The following is a 24,361-nucleotide window of genomic DNA, read 5'->3' as shown; positions in this document are numbered from 1 at the left end:
AAAATGTCGTTGGTGCGTATGGTGTAATTTTGATGTTTCGAGTAAATGTAGTTGATGTGTTTTGGGTCACACCTTTTGTAATTTTGGCGTAGGCTAACACAACGTTAGTCCAATGTTTTTATAAAATATATGTTTGTTTGCTGTTCAAAAAAAGAAAAAAAGAAAAACGAATAAAATGTTTTTCACATAGTGCCGTATCAAGTGGTTAGACAATTATGACAAACCACTATAGATCAGGTCCAAAATGAGCCTCTCCTGACATTTTAATAAGAACGTACATGCACCTGTATTAATAAAAACAAGATTTGCAATAGCGATACAGATACAACCGATACATAGCTTACTATTAAACTATCAAATATTAGAAGAACTCCTGTTAAATCATTCTACATCCTTATTGGTAATGGTAATCCACGAAAACAAAGATAATATCCTGACTTTATTCAAAAGCATGTAGATCATAAATTAATTTTTTATAGCTCTTAATTCTTATATGCAGACAAATTCAGCGTGCAAGGAATCGCTAAGACTTCCAACCACCCTAACTCAAGTTTTACCCAATTTTTTTTTTTTTTTAAATAATCCATTGTGTTGAATCAATTGGTATTACCCAATTTTTTTTAAATAATCCATTGTGTTGAATCAATTGGTATAAAAGCAGAACTAGCACACAATATTTTGTGCAGGGCCGGCTACATAGGCTTGGCAATCTAGGCACAGGCCTAGGGCCACCAAAAAACAAGGGCCTCCAAGTTTTTAGAAAGTTTTTATATATAGTATATGTATTAGGCCCAAATAAATACGTTTATTTCGAAACTAAACTGGTTTTCCATTGAAGGAGCCCCAAAAAAATATTGTTTAGCTAACAAATGCCAAGTTTCAAAACCCATTTCACCTTGATTTCCAGCTATTAAAATATAACAACCATCGACCTAATCATAAATTTTAGCGGCATAAAGCCCCAAAATACAGCCGCAATCATCGTTCCCACTTCCCATCGCAACCTGCTTTCAATTTATAGGCTATCGGCTATCACTAGACGAAAAAAGTAAGGGTAATCACCCATTGCGTCGGGATTGGAGGAGAGTTTATCGGCGAAATTAGGGCCCCTACTTCATAGTTCGCTTAGGGTCTCCAAAAACGTAGGAACGGCCCTGATTTTGTGTGTAGAAATTTATGGTACCAATCACACAGATCAAGAACAAAACAATAGCGACAAAACGGTGACCGAAATCATATTATTAACCCAAACCAAAAACACCCACCAATACCCAATGATCTTACCAACAGTAAGATCTAAATGAACAAATGTTCAGATCAACTGATTCAATCAGTTGATCTACAGAAATACAAGACAAGAAAAAGAAACAATACAGAAAGATACAACCTGATCTACACAGCTTGATCTCACAGACGAGATTTCACCAACAACACAAGTAGATCGGTACAATACAACAACAAGTAACAAAAGGTGAATGAGATTTGAGTGTGTGAAGAAGGATCTGGAACAGGAGAGAGAAGCTCTCCTTTTATACCGAAAATATCTCAAGTTACATCCAGCCCCTTATACTTCCTTCAAACATACGATAACATATAGAAAGTTACAACAAGGCCCTTCAATATTGACAACCTGTCATAACAACTTAATCAATCGGTTAGACCAAACATACCAGAATATTTGAATGAAATACAATATAAATGAAATACACTATTATTCTTTTAACATCCCCTCTTCATTCAAATATGAAAACCAATTAACCAGCCCCAACTTTTCACAAAACCTCTTATGTTGCACAATACTTAACCCTTTGGTAAAGCCATCTGCTGGTTGACTCTCAGAGTCAACTTTAACAGTTTCAATAACTCCTGAACCTACCTTTTCTCTTAGAAAATGAAGATCAACCTCAAAGTGTTTAGTTTTTTCATGAAAAACAGGATTGGCTGCTATAGAGATAGCAGCCTTACTATCACAATATAACTTAACTGGCAAACCACAGTTAACACCAACTTCCCTTAACAAATTCAGCAACCACATAATCTCACAAGTTGCCGAACACATGGCTCGATACTCAGCCTCACCTGTAGATCTAGAAACAGTGCTCTGTTTCTTGCTTTTCCAAGAAACTAAAGAACTGCCAAGATAGACACAATAACCAGTCACAGACTTTCTTGTAGACAAACACTTTGCCCAGTCCGAGTCCACATAACCAACTAAATCTAGTCTATCACTCTTTTTGAACAATAAACCACACCCTGGACCTGACTTGAGATACCTTAACAACCTTAAGGCAATCTGCAAATGCATTTCAGTTGGGCTGTGCATAAACTGACTCAGGAATTGCACAGCATAACTGATATCCGGCCGAGTCAAAGAGAGATAGATTAGTTTACCTATTAGTTTTTGAAAACCAGTGACATTTTTCAAAAAACTTTGGTTTTTAGACACCTTAGCAGTTACCAAATAACTTTGTTCAATAGGTGTGTTAATCGGTTTGCAAGCTAAATACCCAAATTCACTTAATAGTTCCAAGCAATACTTCCTTTGATTTAAACACACACCAGACTTGTTATACAAAACCTCAATGCCTAAAAAATATTTCAGTTTACCTAAATCTTTAATTTGAAAATTTGAATTCAAAATGGCCTTAACTTTATCAACTTCATCAATACTGTTTCCAGTAACAACAATGTCATCCACATAGACTAAAAGAACAATAAACACTTCATTTTTAGCCAACACATACATAGAGTGATCACATTTGCTTTGCACAAACCCATAATCAACAAGCACACTATTTAGCCTTTCATTCCATTTTCTAGGGGCCTGTTTCAGCCCATACAATGACTTAACTAATTTACAAACCCTAGACTCATTAGGAGAATAATAACCCTGAGGTAAACACATATAAACATCTTCATTAATAGTGCCATACAAGAAGGCATTATTAATGTCAAGCTGAAACAAAGGCCAATCATTTTGAACAGCAAGGGCAATAACACATCTCACAGTTACCATTTTCACAACAGGTGAAAATGTTTCCCCAAAATCCAGACCCTCCCTTTGATTAAACCCCTTGGCCACAAGTCTAGCTTTAAACCTTTCTATTTCTCCACTAGACTTGTATTTGACCTTATAAACCCATTTGCAGCCAATGGGTTTTCTACCAGGGGGTAAATCAACAAGAGTCCAGGTATTATTTCGGAATAAGGCCTCCATTTCCTTATTCATAGCTTCAACCCACCTAGGGTCCTTAGCAGCTTCGTTATAACTAGAAGGTTCAAGAGTTTTATTCAACAAACTAACAAAGCTAAAATTTTCACTTGACAAACATGCATAATTCACAGTTTTATCTATACCATACTTAACCTTTCCACTTAACACATAATCCTCAAATTTTTTCGGAGCAACAGAAGTTCTAGTGGACCTCCTAAGACTTAGACCATCACCCTCAGATAGGTTGGTCTCATCACTTGGTATTCCACTGTCCTCTGCCTCGCCATATAACCCAGGCTCACTACTTCCTTCATAACCAGTTGAAACCTGCTGAGTTTGATCAGCAACACTGGTTATGGTAGATGTGGAGGGTCCTAATGGCTGCTGATCATCACTGGAAATACCATGAGAGCCATTATTACCCTCTTCATCATCGGGTATTTGTGAAACTTCAGGTGTTTCAGTATCATAGCAATCAAAAAAGGTTATGTGATTTAAATTTTTATCAACATATTCTTGATTAACAACATGTTTATTCTTGAAAGGGTAAACATTTTCATAAAATTTTACATCTCTAGAAAATAAGACCTTCTTATTATCTAGACTCCACAACTTATACCCTTTCTTAACATTGGAATAACCAATCAGAACACACTTATCAGCATGATAAGTAAACTTGTCTGATTCATTTAACACAGTGCTAAAACACAAACACCCGAAGTTTCTAAGATGTGTCAAAGAGGGTTTAAAACCAAAAACTATCTCATATGGACTTTTACCTAACAACACAGAAGAGGGTAACCTGTTAATCAGGTAAACAGCAGTCAGAATACAATCAGACCAAAAACCCAGAGGTAGGCCACCTTGAAACATCAACGCTCTAGCTATATTTAACAGGTGCCTATGTTTACGCTCAACCACACCATTTTGCTGTGGTGTGTATGCACATGCTGTTTGATGTAAAATACCTTTTCCTTTTAAAAAATTACTCATTTGATGATTTACAAACTCGGTTCCATTATCACTTCTAAAAATCTTGACTCTCTTTTTAAACTGAGTTAAAAGTAATTCATAGAAATCAGTTATATTTTCAAACACTTCCATTTTACTCTTTAGTAAATAACACCATACAGATCTTGAATAATCATCAACCACAGTTAGAAAATATTTAAACCCTTCATTACTAGACACTCTGTATGGACCCCAGACATCTAAATAAACTAAATCACCTATCTCTTTCGTTTTATGATCACTTAAAGGAAATGGAACCCTTACTTGTTTTGCCTTATGGCAAATCTCACAAGGATCATGGTCTAAAGTTTTAATATCAAGACAACCTTTTAAAACAGCTAGAACCTGATCCGATGGGTGGCCTAGCCTACTATGCCACAAATTTGACTTAAACACACTATTAAAACACATATTAGCAGAATTACCATGTTTCCCAACAAAGTATAAACCATTGTCCTGATTACCAGTCACCAGGACCTTCTTGTATCTCAAATCCTGAAGCAAACAATTATTTTCATTTAACAAAACGCCTATCTTATTGTCTTTAGCTAACCTAAAGACAGACAACAAGTTTACACTATACCCAGGAACATAGAAAACATCTTCAAGAACAACATTATCAACAAGTTTTATTTTACCAATTTTAAACACTTTAACATTAGTGCCATTTGGATGACTCACTTTCAAATTATAATCAGACACATCAACCCAATCAAACATACCCTTATCAGACTTAACCATGTGCTGATTGGCACCGGAATCAACAATCCAATTATACTCAAATTCAAACATACTAGAACTAGAACAGCTAACAAAACCAGTAGCAAAACTACAAGTGACAGAAGACTCACCTCCCATATTAGATTTAGCCTGTTCACCACCAGAATTCTCTCCAACAAGACTCAACAACTTAGAAATCTGCTCAGAAGTGAAAGGCATAGCAGTACCAACAGAATTTGAAGACCCAACAGTAGTATTGTTTTTATTACTATTATTAGACACATTAGACCTAGCAACCTGTCCTCCTGATCTTTTCCTAAAACCAGGAGGATATCCAATAATCTCATAACATCGGTCAACCGTATGACCAAGCATATTACAATGAGAACATTTTAGGCTAGGGTTAGGACCTCTAGTATTTTTCCTCCTAGAATCAAATGACTGACCAGACTTAGTCACAAAAGATACATTTTGACCTTTAGACCCATTTGACGACAACCTATGAGACTCCTCTCTGGACACAATAGAAAATGCAACCTTAACTGAAGGGAATGGTTCTCTTGTTAATAAGTTTGTCCTTACAGGCTGATAAACATCATCAAGCCCCATAAGAAACTGCATTAGTTTAATGAGAGTAGAAAAATCATTGTAGTCTTTAGCAGCCTGACAAGAACATGAAGGAAGATGCACCATTGCATCAAACTGTTTCCACATAGTTGTCAGTATGTTATAGTATTCAGCAACAGTGCTTCCATTTTGAGAAATACCATTTATTCTTTTATACAAATCATACACAATAGAACCATCCACTTTATCAAAAGACTCTTTTAAATTAGTCCAGACTTCTGAGGCAAGTTTAGAAAAAACTTGCCCCAGAACTAACTCCTCAGAAATAGAGTTTAACAACTAAGTAATCACAACTGAATTACACCTATCCCATTGATTTGCTAAGACCTGATCATCTTTTGGTTTTATACATTTACCATCAATAAACCCATATTTATTTTTTGCTTCTAAGGCAAGTCTCATAGCATTAGACCAGACAGGGTAATTTTCAGTTCCTTTTAGTTTTATACTAACAATAGTTAAGGTACTAGAGTCACTAGGATGAAGGTACAACGGGTCTCCAATATCAAGCTTACTAATCAAGGTAGCAGAAGTACTAGTATCCCCCATGATCACAACCAATACACAACAAACAAGCAACAGTCAATCAACAACTAGAAGGACACAAAACAAATCAACCAAGAAAGCTAACTGTGACAGAGGCCAGATTCCAGGTTCGTCACACAAAAGGTGCCTGGACAAGCGTATCATAGAAGCAACAAACAAACAAGACAACTAACTACTAACAGACAACAGGATAGACACAACTAATGAACAAAATATAACAGATCAACACGATATAAGAGCAAAAGAAAGTTAGAACACCCTTACAGAAGCGTTTAACTCCCTCCTATAGCAGATCTAATCCGTAACCTTCTAGGGTTACAAGATTAAGATCAGAAGACAAACACAAGAAATCTGGTTAGTTTGCTTTGTGGTAAGAACAAACCACAAAGACCAACGCAGACCTTCACACAGATCCCGAGAACAGAACCAAGGAAATCCTCCGATTAGGGTTCCACAAACCCTAATTCGATATCATGCCCAAGATCAACCAACTAGGGTTTCTTGAGATCAGAAACCCTAAGATAACCTACAAGAAACACAATAACAGAGATGAACCAGCGGAAGAACAATCAATCAAGAGCTTGTAAAGCTCTGATACCATGTAGAAATTTATGGTACCAATCACACAGATCAAGAACAAAACAATAGCGACAAAACGGTGACCGAAATCATATTATTAACCCAAACCAAAAACACCCACCAATACCCAATGATCTTACCAACAGTAAGATCTAAATGAACAAATGTTCTATCAACTGATTCAATCAGTTGATCTACAGAAATACAAGACAAGAATAAGAAACAATACAGAAAGATACAACCTGATCTACACAGCTTGATCTCACAGACGAGATTTCACCAACAACACAAGTAGATCGGTACAATACAACAACAAGTAACAAAAGGTGAATGAGATTTGAGTGTGTGAAGAAGGATCTGGAACAGGAGAGAGAAGCTCTCCTTTTATACCGAAAATATCTCAAGTTACATCCAGCCCCTTATACTTCCTTCAAACATACGATAACATATAGAAAGTTACAACAAGGCCCTTCAATATTGACAACCTGTCATAACAACTTAATCAATCGGTTAGACCAAACATAACAGAATATTTGAATGAAATACAATATAAATGAAATACACTATTATTCTTTTAACATTGTGGATGGACAATTCCACGACGACCTTTTTGCATTTTATTAAGTGAAAACGAAGACTCAAAAACCATGCTATTCATCTATTTATATACATCAACCCCTGTGATGCAAGTAACCCTTTTAGAATCAAATGTTTCTTGACCTTTAAAATTCATAATAAACTAATCCTAATCCGGAAATTTCTTTTCCTTCTACTCCACGGTTTGTTTTTAAAATATAACCCATAGTTTGTATTGTACTTGTATTTTAATTTATTATTTTTGCTGTTCTTGAATAATAATATAAAAAAACTACTTTCCTTTGAACGATCCATGTGTTGGTGCACTCGTGTCTGTACTTTGTCTGTATTCGGTCTGTATGTAAACGATGTCCTAAGTTAGTCTGTAAGTTGACCAAGTCAACCATCCTCCGGATTGACTTGGCCAACAGTTAACATATGCTTGTTGTTTGTCTGCATCGAAGGATGAGTGATCGAAGGATAATGCAGATCCTTCGATCACCTCGAAAGATATGCTTCGATTGATGGACCTCGAAAGACAATCCTTCGAGGTCCTTGCTGATCCTTCGAAAGCATCATATCCGAAAGATGATCCTTCGGACCATCTATCGGATCCTTCGGACCAGACATCTTGGGCTGGGTATATATACCCATGCAGTGTAGTGTGAGAGAGAGAGAGACACTTCCACAGAGAGATGCACACTTAGAGAGACAGATAGAGCTGAGAGCATTCTGTCCGAAACACACACACACATAGTGAGAGTTTGCAAGTTAGATTTGTAAACATTGTGCTTGTAACCGGAACCTTCATACGTATTAATACAGTGGTGTTAATCGGTGAACTCTTGTGTGTTTGTTTCTCTACTTGCTTCATCTCGGTTTGCTTACTAGCTTGGATTCCGCACTCGCTAGTAGGTTTGTATAACAAGGTTTAGGTTCGTCATCCTCCGGAAAGGGACCTACAAGTGGTATCAGAGCTTTGGCTCTTTACCTTGTTTAAAACCGGGTTTTGTTCAAGTTCTTGGTGTGTTTGAACACTTGGTTTAGCACCCGTTTTTGGTGGTTTTCTTGCTTGTTTAAACTGAAAAACGGTTTCTAAACCTTTGGGAGTGTTCAAGGTTGGGTTGGGTAACTTGAAAACTTGTTTTTAAGTAACTTTGTGTTTTCCGGCCATTTTTCCGGTCATATCTCCGGTGACTGGTTTGGATAAGGTTGTGTCCATTTTGGGTAAACTCTTTGAAAGTCCAAAAAGTTGGTGAAAAGTTGTTGGCAGACCATATCCTTTCTGCCGAAAGTACTTCACCAACCACATCAACTTTTCACCAACCTGTCGTACTTTTTGTCAGTGTGTCAGACCTCGAAAGATACCTTTCGAGCTCGATAGATCATCCTTCGATCAAGGAGATTCGAAAGATAGCCATCCTTCGAACATCCTTCGAAGTCAGTGTGTTATCCTTCGAGTCAAGGAATCTTTTCGAAAGATCATCCTTCGAGTTACTGTTCATTTCGAAAGATAAGGATCCTTCGTGTAGGAGAATCTTTCGTATTAGTGTTCGAAAGATCAGTATCTTTCAAGTGTGAATCTGTCGAGATCTTTGTACGAAAGATCAGGATCCTTCGTTGTGAATCTTTCGAGACCTTTGTTCGAAAGATAAGGATCTTTCAATCTTCGAAAGATAAGGAGAATCTTTCGAAATCTTCTTTCGAAAGATAAGGATCCTTCGTACAGTCAATCTTTCGAAGTGATTGTTCGAGACTCAACAGTGATCTTACGAACATTGTTGATCCTTCGAACAGGTCGTGATCTTTCGAACAGATTGTATCTTTCAATTCTTATTTGTTTGCACTTAACAGTTTGTGGTTGTGTAGGTTTTTCTCTTAATATTTGATCAAAATGAGTTGTACTAGTCCTTGGGATTGGAGTTTGGACTCACGATCCAATCAAGAGCTAGTCACTGCTGCAGATTGGGCAAAGAGTATGTTACCGCCTACAACAATCAGTCCAAGTCAATGGGCTTTGGTATCCAATCAAAGTCAAAGTCTTCAGAACCTTCTGATTAGTGAGAGTGAAACTGGCAGCAACAATCGTCCACCTAAGTTGAACCATATGAACGATTTTCCATCATGGAAAAACCGTTTTCACACATATGTTCAAGGGCAAAGCACTGATCTTTGGACGTGTTTCATCAATGCGTTCAATACTAATCTTGAAACTGCTGCGTCAACTTCAGAGGGTTATGCCAATATGCTTGAAAATGACAAGAAGGCTTATGAATTGGAGAAAAAGGCCTTTGCCACACTTACTCAAGCACTCAACAAAGACATCTACCATCAGTTCTCATATTGCAAGACCACGAAAGCATTGTGGGATGCCTTAGTTGCTAGAGGAGAAGGCAATGCAGCTGCTCGAAAATCTCGGCATGATTTGTTGAAGAAAGAGTTTGAATCCTTTCAGTTTTTGGAAAACGAGACTCTGAATGATATGATCACACGTTTCTATCATTTGATTAGTGAGATGTGTGCTTATGGAGTTGTCTCTACTCAACAAGACATGGTGAGTAGATTTGCTGATGCCTTACCTCCAAAGTGGAGTTCTTTCATTGAACTGTTGAAGCATACTGGAACTCTAGATCAAGTCAACATCTATGAGTTCATTCAAAAGCTGGAACATAAAAATGATGAAGAAATTAGGAAAGCAAGGCGTGCTCCAGCTCCTCAGAATACAGAAATGTATCTTCCAGGATTCGATGCTTTGGCAAGATCCGCTGCAGCTCAGCAACAGCAACCTAAGCTGCAGACTGCATTTGTGTCCAATACAAGTTCAAGTTCCTTTCCGTTTCCTCAGTCAACAGCTGCTCCACCACAACCTCAATTCGATCCGAGGTCTTACATTCCTGTTCCAACACAGCCACAACCACAACCTCAACAACAACAACAGCAAGCTCACTATACAAGCAATCCTCAACCTCAACCCCAAAGTCATCACACAATCCGAGTCGACAACTCAAATCTTTCACACCTTAGCATTGAAGTTGCTAAGGAACATATGGAGATTATCAACACCATGGTCAGTGCTTACTGTGGTTTGGTAGCAGGTCAGCTTGGAAACATCAACATGACCAATGAAGATTATGATCAGATCGACAAGGAAGAAATGGAGTTGATGGATATTAAATGGGCTTTTGCTAGTGCGGTTAGAAGGGCAAAAGATTTCATGGCACGAACTGGAAGAACTTCGTTGGAAGGAAAGAAAAACACGAAGTATGGGTTTGATATTAATGCCGTCACGTGCTTTAACTGTGGCGAGAAAGGGCACTTTAAACGTGAGTGCACTCGACCAACAAAACACGGCAATCACAACCCTTTCAGAAACCAGGCGAATGTGAATGCCCAACAAGAAAACCGTGAACGGAGGATGGTGGCAGTGAACAACAATCAGGGACAGCCTGGAACTGCAAATCACAATCGGGCTTTGGCTGTTCAAGCTGATGAAGGATGTGACTGGTCAGTTCAGTTTGGTGAAGGTGATCAAGGAAGTGGAACTGCACTGTATGCTAAGGTCATCGAGCATGTTCATAAAGAAGAATCTTCTGGAAGCGATGACAGTTCTGGTTATTCTGGAAGTTCGGATGAAGAAGGCTCTGTTTCTGGGGATAATCACTCAGAGCCTGATGAGAAGGAGGAAGAAGGTGAAGATATTCAGGATCTTCTTGATGAAGCTGATGAGCTTAAATGTCAGAAATCAATTCTGATTAGAAAGGCGGATACTGCATCAAAGGAAATGGAAAAGCTATTCTCTGAAGATGGAGCTTTTTCTTTTCAAACTGCCTTTATGGCAAACGGCTCAGCCTCTACTAGTCAGGTAACTTCTGAACCTCCTGCTCCTAGTATTTGTAAATCATGTGCAGAGATGAAGCTTGAATCAGAAAAGCTTCATAGTCATAACCAGAATTTGGTTATTGAACTGTCGAAATGCAAAGAGGCAAACATGGCTTTAACTCGGAATGAAAAAGAATTTAAATCTGTAATAGAAACATTAAAGAAAAATGTGTCCGAGGTTAACAAAGTAGTTTACCACAAGCAAGTAAGTATAAATGAATATATTAACCTTGTGGAAGAAACTAAAAAACAATTAGCCATTGCCCAATGCGAACATGATGCGATCAAACAGAAATTGGATAGTTATTCTAACTCCCAATTTGTGCTTGATCACATCATCGATGTTCAACAACTAAAGGGAAATCAGAAAGGCATAGGGTATAATAAATGTCCGCCCCCCTTGATGAACAACTATACCAAGATGCCTGATGAGGAAGAAATGCCTCAGTATGAACCCAGTGTGCCTCTTGATGTTGAGGAGTTTACTACTGGCCTTGGGTTCAAACCGAACAATTCTTCAAACACAGCCTCTAAGGAACAAGAAACTTCACCATCCATGAAGCAAAGTCCTCCAATTATCGAGGACTATGAGACATCGGATGATGAATCAGAAGTGGCTGTAAGTGATCAGGATAAATCACTTAGCAAGATGAAAGGAGTAGATATTCCACGAGAGAATCACATCCTTTGTGATCCTGATACTCCTGAGGTTCCATCTGTTAAGAAGCAAGTGATTGATCCTGTCAAAGTTGATAAGACAGGTGTGTCTACTGTTAAAAGCAGTAATGTGTTGTACACTTTGGTTGGAGATAATAAAATCTACTCAGACCATGTTTTTCCAATTAAAAATGTAAATAAATCTTTAATTGACAAAGTCTTTGAAGACAATACAAACAAATTTTTGGGAAAAACACTTCCGGGAATTGTGGTAACACAATGTGATCCAATTCCTAAGGCTGAGATTAGAAAACAGTTTGGTAATCAAAAATCTCCAACCACTCAACAACCTACTGCTTCTAAGGGTAAACAACAACAACGAGCTCCAAAGCCAAAGGCTAAGGTTGAATCAAAAGGAGCTCGTTACATGAAGAAAGGAAAAGATGTTAAATTTGTAGCATCAAGAGGTACAGATAAAATGAGACTTTTGAAAACAAATCAAACACTGATTTTGTACAACAAGTCAAGATTTTGAAACGTAACAGTGATAACAATTACACCCAACACACAAACGGGTGTGATGAAAGAGCAAGTACCTCAGGTTCTACAGGTTCAACATCTGGTAGTCGATCAAGTTCTCCTAAGTCTGTTGAAAGGAGAACTTGTTTCAAATGTGGAGAAATTGGGCACATTATCAGAAACTGCCCAAATGTTCCAAAGAAGAAATTGGTTGAAAAAGCTCCACCTGAAACAGCTCACCCTCAACGTCGACCAGTTTCACCTAAACATGATAAACGAACAATGAAAGAACAAGAAACTAAACAACGACGTAAGAACATAAAAACTGTTGAAAAGGCTTTAAAACCTGAAGTTCAAACAGTTAAAAGGAAACCAAGTGTATCACAACCTGTAAAACCAGAAACTTCTAAAATTGTTTATAAAAATAAATCTGGCAGGCCAAATCAAACTTGGTTACCTAAGTCGGGTGACAATTCAGGGGGAGCAGTTGTTCTTGAAAACCATCAAGAGATCGAGCTTACGTTTCGTGATGCCAAGGGACGACCCAAGACCACTAAGGCTTGGGTCCCCATTCTCAACTGATGTGTTTAAATGACATGTGCAGGATGTTCTAGGAGGAACTATTAATAGTCATTGGATTGTTGATAGTGGAGCATCCAGGCACATGACTGGCGACTTACGGCTCCTGTATGACGTGAGAAATATTAGAGGAGGGTATGTTGCTTTTGCGGGTGATAAAGGTGGGTACATCACTGGAGAAGGAAGTATCTCCAATGGTATCGTGTGCTTTGATAAGATCAATTATGTGAAGCAAATTGATCACAATCTTCTGAGTGTGTCGCAAATCTGCGATAAAAAGTTCTCAGTGATTTTTGATGACGCTGGCTGCTATGTGCTGAAACCTGGATTCAAAATTCCACAAGAATGGATTCTCTTATCGGCTCCGAGAGTTAATGATCTTTATATTCTCGACATGAGCCAAGCGATTACTACATCTGCACAAGTCACTTGCTTTGTCTCAAAAGCCACAGAAAAGGAGTCTATATCTTGGCACAGAAGAATGGGACACATTCACTTGAGAAAGATGAACCATTTGGTGAAAAATAATCTTGTGAATGGTGTGCCTGTAAGAAGTTTTCATTTGCAAGATATCTGTGTCTCGTGCCAAAAGGGGAAGCAAACAAAGAAGTCTCACCCTTTGAAGAAAATCAACACTGTCAGCATGCCTCTCGAACGTCTTCATATGGACCTGTTTGGACCTATGAAGCACAAGACAACGTTCGGTGATGCCTATTGTTTAGTAGTTACTGATGACTACTCTAGATTTTCTTGGGTATCCTTCATGGCACACAAAAGTGAAACTCCTGGCATCCTCAAGGATCTTCTTACAATGTTGGAGAATCTCTATTCGTTGAAAGTAAAGAGGATCCGAAGCGACAATGGAACCGAATTCAAGAATCAAGTTATGGATGAGTTTTGTACTTCTAAAGGCATTCTTCATGAGTACAGTTCTCGATATACTCCACAACAAAATGGTGTCGCAGAGAGGAAGAATCGGACGATTATTGAAACTGCAAGAACAATGTTAGTAGAGTCGGAACTCCCTATTCAATTCTGGGGGGAGGCTGTATCGGCTGCTTGCTACACGTTGAACAGAGTTCTTACAGTAAAGAGACATGGCAAGACTTGCTTCGAACTCCTTCAGAAAAGGAAACCGGATCTTTCTTACCTTGAACCGTTTGGTGCTCCTTGTACTATGATTGAACCGGATGGAAAGTTTGGTGCAAGAGCTATCGAGGGTTTCTTCCTTGGATATGCTACTCCGAATTTTCGTGTTTGGAATCTAGCTACCAAAAAGATTGAGCTTTGGAGCGAAGTTAGGGTTCAAAGGTACACGAGTCCTGTTAGGGCTCCGGGTGATCCGTGGATGTTCGATTATGATGGGCTGTTTGACTCCTTCAATCTGCCAACCTTTGACGAAGAATCAGCAGCGGCTCGAATGTTGTTAGAAAGTGACAACGCTGCTGTCTCGCCTTTGGTTAGACCTATTGTTGTTGACCCTCAAGCTTCTTCGTCAGTCAACAATATGGTTCAAAATGAGGTTTTTGAAGATGCTGCTGATTATAATGACTCTTCTGAAGATGATGAATATCATGATGCAGCTGAAGGATCTTCGGCTCCAGCTGCTCCTGTTCAAGGTGCTTCTGTAGATACACCTCATACGCAGAATATAGACACTGCTGAAGGGAATGCATCCACCTCTACCCACATTCCTGGTGTGGAGTTGGTTGTTGATCTTAATCTTACCAATTTGGGTATCAATGCACGTGTGCCAGATAATCCTGAAATGAGGATTCACGATACCCATCCCCAGCAGAACATAATAGGAGATGTCCATCGCGGTGTGCAGACGCGTAATCAGCTGAGAAACAACCGAAATGCTGGTTTGTATTCAGCTATAAGAGAATCTGGTCAACAAAATGACTGGTCCTTCGCGTGTTACGTGTCACAAGAAGAACCGAAGTCGTGGAAAGAAGCATTGAAAGACAGTGCTTGGGTTGAAGCCATGCAGGAAGAATTGCAGCAATTTCACAAGCTTGGTGTTTGGAAGCTTGTTGAAAAGCCTGAAAACTACAAGAAGATTGGCACTCGATGGGTCTTCAAATGCAAGAAAGACGACCGTGGAGTGGTTATTCGGAACAAAGCTCGTTTAGTCGTTCAAGGTTTTCGACAGATAGAAGGGATCGACTACAACGAAGTCTATGCACCTGTTGCACGTCTGGAAGCTATTCGGATCTTTCTGGCTTATGCCTCATTCAAAGGATTCAAGGTTTACCAGATGGACGTCAAAAGTGCATTTCTACATGGTGTGGTTGAAGAAGAAGTATATGTCGAACAGCCTCCAGGTTTTGAAGATCCTGTCCATCCCGATCGGGTTTGGTTGCTAAACAAAGCTCTCTATGGTCTTCATCAAGCGCCACGAGCTTGGTATGCAACCTTATCTACATATCTGCTGGAGAATGGTTTTCGAAGAGGTCTTATCGATTGTACTCTCTTCATCAAAGAACAAGATGGAGATCTTCTTCTGGTACAGGTATATGTTGATGATATTATTTTTGGTTCTACTAATGATGTTTTGTGTAGGAATTTCGAGCGCATCATGCAGGATAAGTTCGAGATGAGTGCTATGGGGGAAATGAATTTCTTCTTGGGCCTACAAGTGCAACAAACGGAGTCTGGGATATTCATCCATCAGACTAAATATGTTGGTGACATCTTGAGCCGGTTCCAGATGTCCGATGCAACGCCCATTGGTACCCCATTGCCAACTAATCACGGAATAACTCCTGACTTGAAGGGTGAACCTGTTAGCCCTTCATACTATCGCGCGATGATCGGATCTCTTATGTACCTCACAGCATCAAGGCCAGATATAATGTACCCAACGTGCCTGCTTGCCAGATATCAAGTCAACCCGAAGGCCTCACATCTTGCAGCTGTCAAAAGGATTTTTCGTTATTTGAAGGCTTACCCCGACACCGGTCTGTGCTATCCTAGGGATAATAACTTTGACTTGGTCGCTTTCAGTGATTCTGATTTTGGCGGATGTAAAATCGACGGCAAATCCACAACGGCTGGATGTCAGTTTTTAGGAAATCGCCTAGTCACATGGCAGTGCAAGAAGCAGACGTGTGTCGCTACATCAACATGCGAAGCTGAATACATTGCTGCCTCAAGTTGTTGCTCACAAGTTCTTTGGATCCAACAACAATTGCGGGACTACGGTTTTGAATTCCTAACTACTCCTATTTACGTTGATAATTCTGCTGCTTTAGATATCACTAAAAATCCTGTGCAGCATTCAAAGACCAAACACATCGAAATCAAATATCACTTCATACGTGATTGCTTTGAGAAAAGGCTAATCGATGTTGTTAAGGTCCACACCGATGACCAACGTGCCGACTTATTTACCAAAGCTTTTGACAAATCTAGATTTGACTTCTTATTATTGGTAAATGGCATTAAGGTCAAGCAAGAGTAAACCAACATCGGAAAATCATTTTTGTAAATACCTTTGTGTGTTTTTAAATTTATCTTAGTTTATTGATTTTAGGGGGAGTAAATCCAAAATCTGAAAATCCAAAAACATCGAAAAATTTCAAAAACACAAAAACAATAGAAAAACAAAAGTGAGTTTCCTGGCGAGCAAAGGAGAAAATGATAGTACATCAGTGGTCTATCCAAACCTCTTTAAACCTTAAATGCAAAACGATAAGCAGCTCTATATAAGATGTATCGGTAGGCTCACAATCATTTTAAAGTGTGCAGGGTGATATAAATCTTAATCGACTGAAGATCAGGTGGGAACCATTCATTGGCATATGGTCTTAGTACCGAAATTTCGTTTGATAGATTGCCGAGGTTCTGAGATATTCGGTCTTTATGCTGCTTATCATCTGGGTATCATGGTTGTATCTTTTACCGAAAGATAACGGGGACGCAAGTCTAGATCTTCCATGATACTATACATACGTGTACATATTACATACTGCATTCGACCTCAATAAGTGATAAACAATCACATGTCCAAAACAAATAAGTGATAAAAATATCACATTTATCCGGGTGTCAAGTTCGTCTCTCTGCTGTACGGAAGTACTGACCTGTTCACGGACTTGCTCCTGTGCCCTCATGCATACGAAAATCAAGTTCCTCATCAATAAGTGATTATATCACATAGGGCTTGTTTTCAATTCAAAATAAGTGAGTATCTCACATTTTATACGGTCAAACAGATGATAATCGGTATACTCACCGGTAAGATGAACTCTCGTGCATACCTTGATACGGGAATGTGTCGTGATGTGGATGAACACCGGTCGATAAGTATAAATCATACCTTAACGTATCCCCTCGCCATGATTACATCTGATAAGTTGAGCTTAAGTGGACAACAATACCGATAATTGTTATAGGATGCTTATCTTAATGATAACTAACTGAACAACAAGAGTGTTTTGGCATGACCGTACACTGATATGATTCTCTTACCCTCGAAACTCGCAAAAAGAATGTCTGTATATATTTATTTACTGCTTAACTTTTATTGTTTTTCTTTTAAACAGTTTCGTCGTTTGGTGCATATCAGCACGACATTAGCGGTGATGTCGTTTGATAACACTCAAAGGATTTTAAATTGTTGTCTTTTAATTTCAAAAATACCAAAAAGATTTTAGGCGTGTTTTAATATAAACTTTATAAAAGCCAAAAAGATTTTCTTTCTACTTTATTTTCGATCGTACGATGTTGGAGCTCGAGTCTTCGTTACCTGAAACCTGAACGAAAACCGAATTGACTAAATCTTCATAAACGGTCGAAATTTTCAAGTTTTGAAAGTTAAAGGCTAAAATTGACAAATTTATTAAACTTTCAAACTGTCGGACGGTGTTTGATTGTGACATGGTCATTCGTGTGTCAATTGTTTATGATTAACTATATTCCAAGCAGTTGTTCTCATTATGCGTTTAGATTTCTTGCATGTGCAGATTCTTAAGGCTAGGAGAACATGGTCGATGACAAGCTTCGGGATGAAGACACAACGTGAAGGCACTCAACTGATGAAGATGATCGAGTTGCCGCTGGCCATCATCAACACCACAAGGATCTCACTTCATAAAGTTAAAGTAATTCACGAGCATAACTCAAGGGGGAGCTTATGCCAAGGGGGAGTTTGTCAACACACTTTCTACATGATACGGGTAGTTTGTTGATATACTCTCTGCTTTCAATACGTGAAGACTTTGAAGATCCTCCGACAATGAAGACTTGAAAGGACATCAGAGTTTTGGTAACTCGAAGACCAAAGACCGTCGAAGTTCGAGACGAGTCTACAACTATAGAAGATAAAGACAAAGCTACAGCCAAGGGGGAGTTTGTTGGTGCACTTGTGTCTGTACTTTGTCTGTATTCGGTCTGTATGTAAACGATGTCCTAAGTTAGTCTGTAAGTTGACCAAGTCAACCATCCTCCGGATTGACTTGGCCAACAGTTAACATATGCTTGTTGTTTGTCTGCATCGAAGGATGAGTGATCGAAGGATAATGCAGATCCTTCGATCACCTCGAAAGATATGCTTCGATTGATGGACCTCGAAAGACAATCCTTCGAGGTCCTTGCTGATCCTTCGAAAGCATCATATCCGAAAGATGATCCTTCGGACCATCTATCGGATCCTTCGGACCAGACATCTTGGGCTGGGTATATATACCCATGCAGTGTAGTGTGAGAGAGAGAGAGACACTTCCACAGAGAGATGCACACTTAGAGAGACAGATAGAGCTGAGAGCATTCTGTCCGAAACACACACACACATAGTGAGAGTTTGCAAGTTAGATTTGTAAACATTGTGCTTGTAACCGGAACCTTCATACGTATTAATACAGTGGTGTTAATCGGTGAACTCTTGTGTGTTTGTTTCTCTACTTGCTTCATCTCGGTTTGCTTACTAGCTTGGATTCCGCACTCGCTAGTAGGTTTGTATAACAAGGTTTAGGTTCGTCATCCTCCGGAAAGGGACCTACACCATGCATGACCTTATTCAGTGGTTTCATGTGTGTTGTTGATCATGTGTTCATTTTAGGAATTTTCCCTTTAGTGATGGCTCTATTAATTACTCTCCTGCCTATATTTTGACCTCTGGTGACACTTTTTATTAGTCGGTATTCATAACTTGTATCGAGCGTATAATAATCGTTGGATGTCTTTTGTGTATATAACATATCCACTTACACCAAGTCATAAAAATATTCATACATCGACAATGTCGATTATGTTACAAAATATATTAATATCCTTATACGGTACAAAAATCACGATTGAGATATTGTCCTAGAGATACACCACAACAAGCAACAATATTTCCATTATTACATGGGTGAAGAACCAACAAACAAGAGAGTAATGTACTCTTTGAGTGTCTTTCCTGGGAAAGTAAACCCATCGTCATACCTGTATACCACATCTATCATTCGAGCAAGGTTAAGAATTGGGGCCAGCAAATCCATTGAGACTTCTCTTGGCTTGAGACACCCCTCGTTTATTTCTTTCCATGCATTTTCAATCATTTTCTTGAGCTCGTCAATTGCTACCTTTTCTGATACGCCATAGGTCTTGATGTATGAATCAACACCTGTGGCGGATTGTCCTCTTTCGCGCTCAAACTTAAACAAATAGTCATAGTGTTAGTGAGAATACATGATGTTTATAAGTTAACTTTGCATTTTAAACCAGTTTAATTGTTTACCTGGTATGTCATAACATCATCTTGGAGTCTTGAAATTAACTCTGAAGCTTGCAGAATCTGTGGATGACTCTCATACCAAACCAAAGCATCTTCACTCACTATCTCACCCATTCCCACTAAAGCAGATTTGGAAATAACATTGTAGGCAGAAGTGATTAATCCGTTCTTCATGTACTCTGGAAATGATGCCACATATCCACTGTTTGTCCACTCAGCCTCTTCAAGGTACCCTCTAGCTATGTCTTGGAACTGAACTCCATATAGATATACAATAAGCCAAAGATTAACAAAATATCTATGGAGATGAAATTTTCATTTAACATAACATACAAATTGTTAGGCTAGTTTATTATCTGTTATAGTTATTATAATTTGATCTACTGTTTATATACTTTAACTTTGTTTGTTAGTCAATATTATTTTATCTCTAGTTTGAATGTTATGATAGTTATTGGCGTTTTATCATTATATCATTATCGTGTAATTTGGTTACACCTCTATATTAAAGAGGTTAATCAGTACATGAAAAATCCAGAATTTATAACATATCGATCATACCGCTTCTTTTGAAGCAATAACACTATTTGCGCGCCCTTCTTTTGCTAGTTGCTTCTCAAGTTCAGCATACTCATCCAGGAGAATCTTGTAGAATGGTCTAATGTACTCTGGAATTTGATTCATAGCACTAATGTCCCACCTAAAATATCAAATGTTGATATATAACGAGAGATCTTCAAGCATTAGTAATTTTATTTCGAAGTGCATGATGGTTTAAAGCAACACTTGGTATAACTTGTTACCTATTTATTGCATCGGTTAGAAGGCGGATCTCTTCAATGGTAGCATAAGCGTCATATGTGTCATCTAGCACCACAAGAAACAACGTAATCTTGGTGGCAATGATTCGTGCCAAAGAGTATCTAGGTTCAAAGTAGAGTCCTAATATCCATAAATAAATCTCTGGCACTCTATCCCTTATATAAGGAGTTGTCTCTTGAAACCTCATATCCTTCCACCACCTGAAAGCAAGGTAGAATAAACTTCCATCAACTTTTCACTTTTATAATTTCTCACATCTTCAATAAATTCTTAGTTTGTATTGCATATATTGTGAGTGTGTATTTTGTACTCTTGTTTTCGGTTGGGTTTAAGACACGTTGCTTCATAGATATTTCCCTTTTCATATGAGTATTTATTATGTTTTTATCTACTTTTAATAAATAATGCATCATTATTAATTCCAATATATAGGATGTTATGTGACTCACTGTGAAACAATCCTAAGTTCTTCCTTTTGTTGTAGCTGCAAATAGTTGAAGTGAAGTTTTGCAAGTTTCAGTATGGAGTCATGTGCGGAGCATTCTTCTTGATAGTTGGAGAAATATAGCCTTGCCTCTACCATTGGCATCCCTTGATGAAATGGTCTTCTCAAAGATTGTTTCACCTGTTGTGCAAGACTGCCTTCCAGAGTATTTACCAAACTCTTCAGTTTAGTTTCCGCGAACGCCGAGGCTTCGTCTAGAATGTTTTCCCCTTTCAATCTCAATTGTGCAGATTCATATAAGCCTAACATACCCCTCACATCACCAGTAATAGATTCCTTGAATGTAGTCGAGTCGTCGTTCTTGAATTTGTTAAACACATCTGTTCGGTCACAAATTAATATAAAATATTGTATCACTTATGTCATGAAAAAGAGAAGACATGAGTAACTTATATTGTAAATCATTTGATGGCAACCATAATGGACTCTGTGAAAAAAACAAGTACTGATGATGCAAAAGTGGCAAGTATTTAATGTTAGAATCCGGTACGTACCACAAGGCAGCTTGTAACCAAGGTGTCGAAAAGCTTGAAAGTTAATCGAAATTGTGTATAAGTCAAGTTCAACATAATCTTCCAAGTTGAACTCTTTGAAAAGTCTGTCAAGCTGGGCTTCAATCTCTTTCAAGAACATGTATGTCAGACCGAGACGGTGAACGGTATAAATCAAGCTCAGTTTCTTGTTTGAATCCATTGTAGGATCCAAGATCAATCTTCTCACTTGTTCTTTTGGCTCTTCCATGGCTTCAGCGTATTCTTCCATTATCTAGAAAAGAAAACACCTTATTTTTATTTCTTAAGGAAAAAAAAAAAAACTACATAACGTCATGCGATTGTATCTTGTACATGGTGACTTTTTTGTAGGGGCTATCACTCATATTTTTTAATATAAAAAACCAACAAATTCTAGTAACCGGGGATTAGCAAACCCTCTTGACCCCTTGGTGAGTTGGTTCCGCCCTTAAATTTGTAATTAGCTAGCGGGAAATCTTACCGATTTGTCAAGAGAGAATGATAGGAACAAATCACCCCATACAGAAGGTGGGAAGTTGGCCACAGGACGCACTGGCTCTGCAGTGCTTTTGGTGTTTGTTAAGGGGGTAGCACTGGCTCCAACTGCTGCCATTAGTTTCTTGAAGTAGCTAATGAACCTTCAAAATTATTTGATGGAAGGTGTGTTGATGTCCGAGGTGGTGTAAGTAAGGGTATTTGTAGTCATGCATGGGTACTAATTAGTCGCAACTGGTGGTTTCCTAAGTGATTTTTTTAGGTGTTGGGTCAACATAGTATCGCTATAAATTGTGAAAAAGAAAATATAAAAAGAATCCTTCCACTATGTTTTTTTTATATATATTTCAAACAATCTATAACAATAAATTATTACAATAAATCGAGTTAACCTAGTATGGGTAAAATTTAAATTGGAAAAAATTACAAATGAAACCTTTTGAAACAATATTGCCTTTTGAAGGTATTTTTTTAAAGAAAGACATCGATCAAATTATCATGTTCAGGTTTACTTATTATTTATTCTTTAAACTCTTTTCAAACGAATAAAATGTTTTTCACACGAAGTGTGCACTATCAAGTAGTTAGACGCAAACCACCTGCATTGACTAATAAGAGTCCAAAATGAGCCTCTCCTGGAACTTTAAAAATAATAGAACACATGTTTTTAATAAAAATAGGACAAGCAAAAGCAAGAAAGATGCAACCGACACATAAAGCATACTATATATCAAACTATCAAATACCAGAAGAACACCAATTACATCATTCTACATCTTTCATTTGTTTCACATAGGTAATCCACGAAAGCAAAGATACCTTATTAATATCCTCCAAGACTTTATTTAAAAGCAAGTAGATCACAAATTAATTCTTCTTATAACTCTTATGCAGGTTCAGCGAGCAAGCAATCGCTAAGTCTTCCATTACGGTATTATCAAGCCAAAAACGAGACTAACCATTTCCAACCACCCTAACTCAAGTTTTACTTAAGACTGCTAAGACTTCCATTACGGTATTATCAAGCCAAATTCCAACCACCCTAACTCAAGTTTTACTTAAGACCGCTAAGACTTCCATTACGGTATTATCAAGCCAAATTCCAACCACCCTAACTCAAGTTTTACTTAAGACCGCTAAGACTTCCATTACGGTATTATCAAGCCAAATTCCAACCACCCTAACTCAAGTTTTACTTAAGGCTATGTATATCAAGCCAAATGTGAAATCCCATTTCACATCCAACCATATGTGAAACATCATCCCTCTTGCATGTGATATCATGTGAAAGGGTCAAAACTCATGGTCTTCGTGGTCTCTCTCTCTCTCTCTCTCTCTCTCTCTCTCTCTCTCTCTCTCGAGAGAGAGAGAGAGAGAGAGAGAGAGAGAGGGTATTGGTTGATTTTTTTTATTCACGCACTTCACACCGCTACACTATTTTGGATGTTTTTTCATCCATGCTAATGTGGAGGTTAAATGGCGGAAAATACCTCTTCAACATGAAACCCTTAAGTTACCGTTTGGTTATGGATTTTAAGGGAATTTGAAGAGGAATCGGAAAACTTTACGTCAATAATCACTGTTGGTTGGTTTTTATTGGAATTGGAATTGGAATTGGAAAACATTCCTTAAAATTCCAACAACCAATGGAATTTAGGGCATGTTTGGCTAAGCTTATTTAACTCAAAAAGGACTTTTTGTTAAAAGAACTTATTAACTTATGACTTTTTGAAAAGTAGGTTTCTAAAAAGTGTTTGAATTAGCTTATGTGGTGGGAAAAGCCAATAAGCCAAAAAGTTTTAAAAAGTCAGGATATTCTAGCTTTTTAAAATGACTTTTCCACCTTAGCCAAAAAGTTATTTTGAAAAGTCATTTTCCTTTATCCCAACATTATTTTGACTTATTGGCTTTTTGAAAAAGTCAATAAGTCAATAAGTTGTTTTAAAAAGCTTAGCCAAACATGCGTTAACATTCCTTCCTGTGATGGAATTCTAATCTTTTTAACGGATTATTATAAATATAACCTAAAGATCCTTGTTTCTTCTTCCTCCCAACATTAGTTCCATCAACATGCTGAAATAGAATCATAATTAGGCCTCTCATTTTTACCCGAATTCGAAGTCACCGAACCCGTATTAACTCGTATCCGATTAACAACAAACCCGAACCCGAAATTATTTAATTGAGTTGGTTATCGAATTGAATTTTATCTGATTCAGGTTACTCGATTAACCCGAGGAACATAGAATATGTAGTTAGATCAAACAAAGTGGAATCGACACTAAGAATTAACCACCTTTTCGTTTACCCCTTGGTTCAACTCATTTAACAATCGAACAAGCAACATGCATTCTTATGTAGTCATAGTCATTGCTCGATACTCAGCCTCAGTAGTC

The 24,361-nt window shown here is 38.0% G+C and overlaps 1 protein-coding gene across 1 annotated transcript; it reads right to left on the bottom strand.

Moving 5' to 3' along the window:
- Positions 1-19,116: 19,116 nt before the first annotated feature.
- LOC110909354 (germacrene A synthase 1-like) lies at positions 19,117-22,145 on the bottom strand. The gene is made up of 7 exons (XM_022154379.2): positions 21,952-22,145; positions 21,453-21,723; positions 20,903-21,278; positions 20,435-20,653; positions 20,193-20,331; positions 19,635-19,883; positions 19,117-19,551 (listed from the first exon to the last, which is right to left on the bottom strand). The coding sequence occupies exons 1-7, from the start codon at positions 22,081-22,083 to the stop codon at positions 19,258-19,260; spliced, it is 1,680 nt and encodes a 559-aa protein (XP_022010071.1). The 5' UTR covers positions 22,084-22,145; the 3' UTR covers positions 19,117-19,257.
- Positions 22,146-24,361: the final 2,216 nt, after the last annotated feature.

The sequence above is a fragment of the Helianthus annuus genome, chromosome 6 (assembly GCF_002127325.2).
Source record: "Helianthus annuus cultivar XRQ/B chromosome 6, HanXRQr2.0-SUNRISE, whole genome shotgun sequence".
NCBI classification, from domain to species: domain Eukaryota; kingdom Viridiplantae; phylum Streptophyta; class Magnoliopsida; order Asterales; family Asteraceae; genus Helianthus; species Helianthus annuus.
This window is presented reverse-complemented; position numbering and strand designations above follow the sequence as displayed.

Excerpts from the sequence above, each read along its gene's own strand:
- LOC110909354 (XM_022154379.2), bottom strand. The coding sequence starts at position 22,083 with ATGGCAGCAGTTGGAGCCAGTGCTACCCCCTTAACAAACACCAAAAGC. Across the intron at positions 21,724-21,951 it reads CATTCTCTCTTGACAAATCG|ATAATGGAAGAATACGCTGA; the intron begins GTAAGATTTCCC and ends TTTCTTTTCTAG. Across the intron at positions 19,884-20,192 it reads TTATTGCTTCAAAAGAAGCG|TTCCAAGACATAGCTAGAGG; the intron begins GTATGATCGATA and ends TATGGAGTTCAG.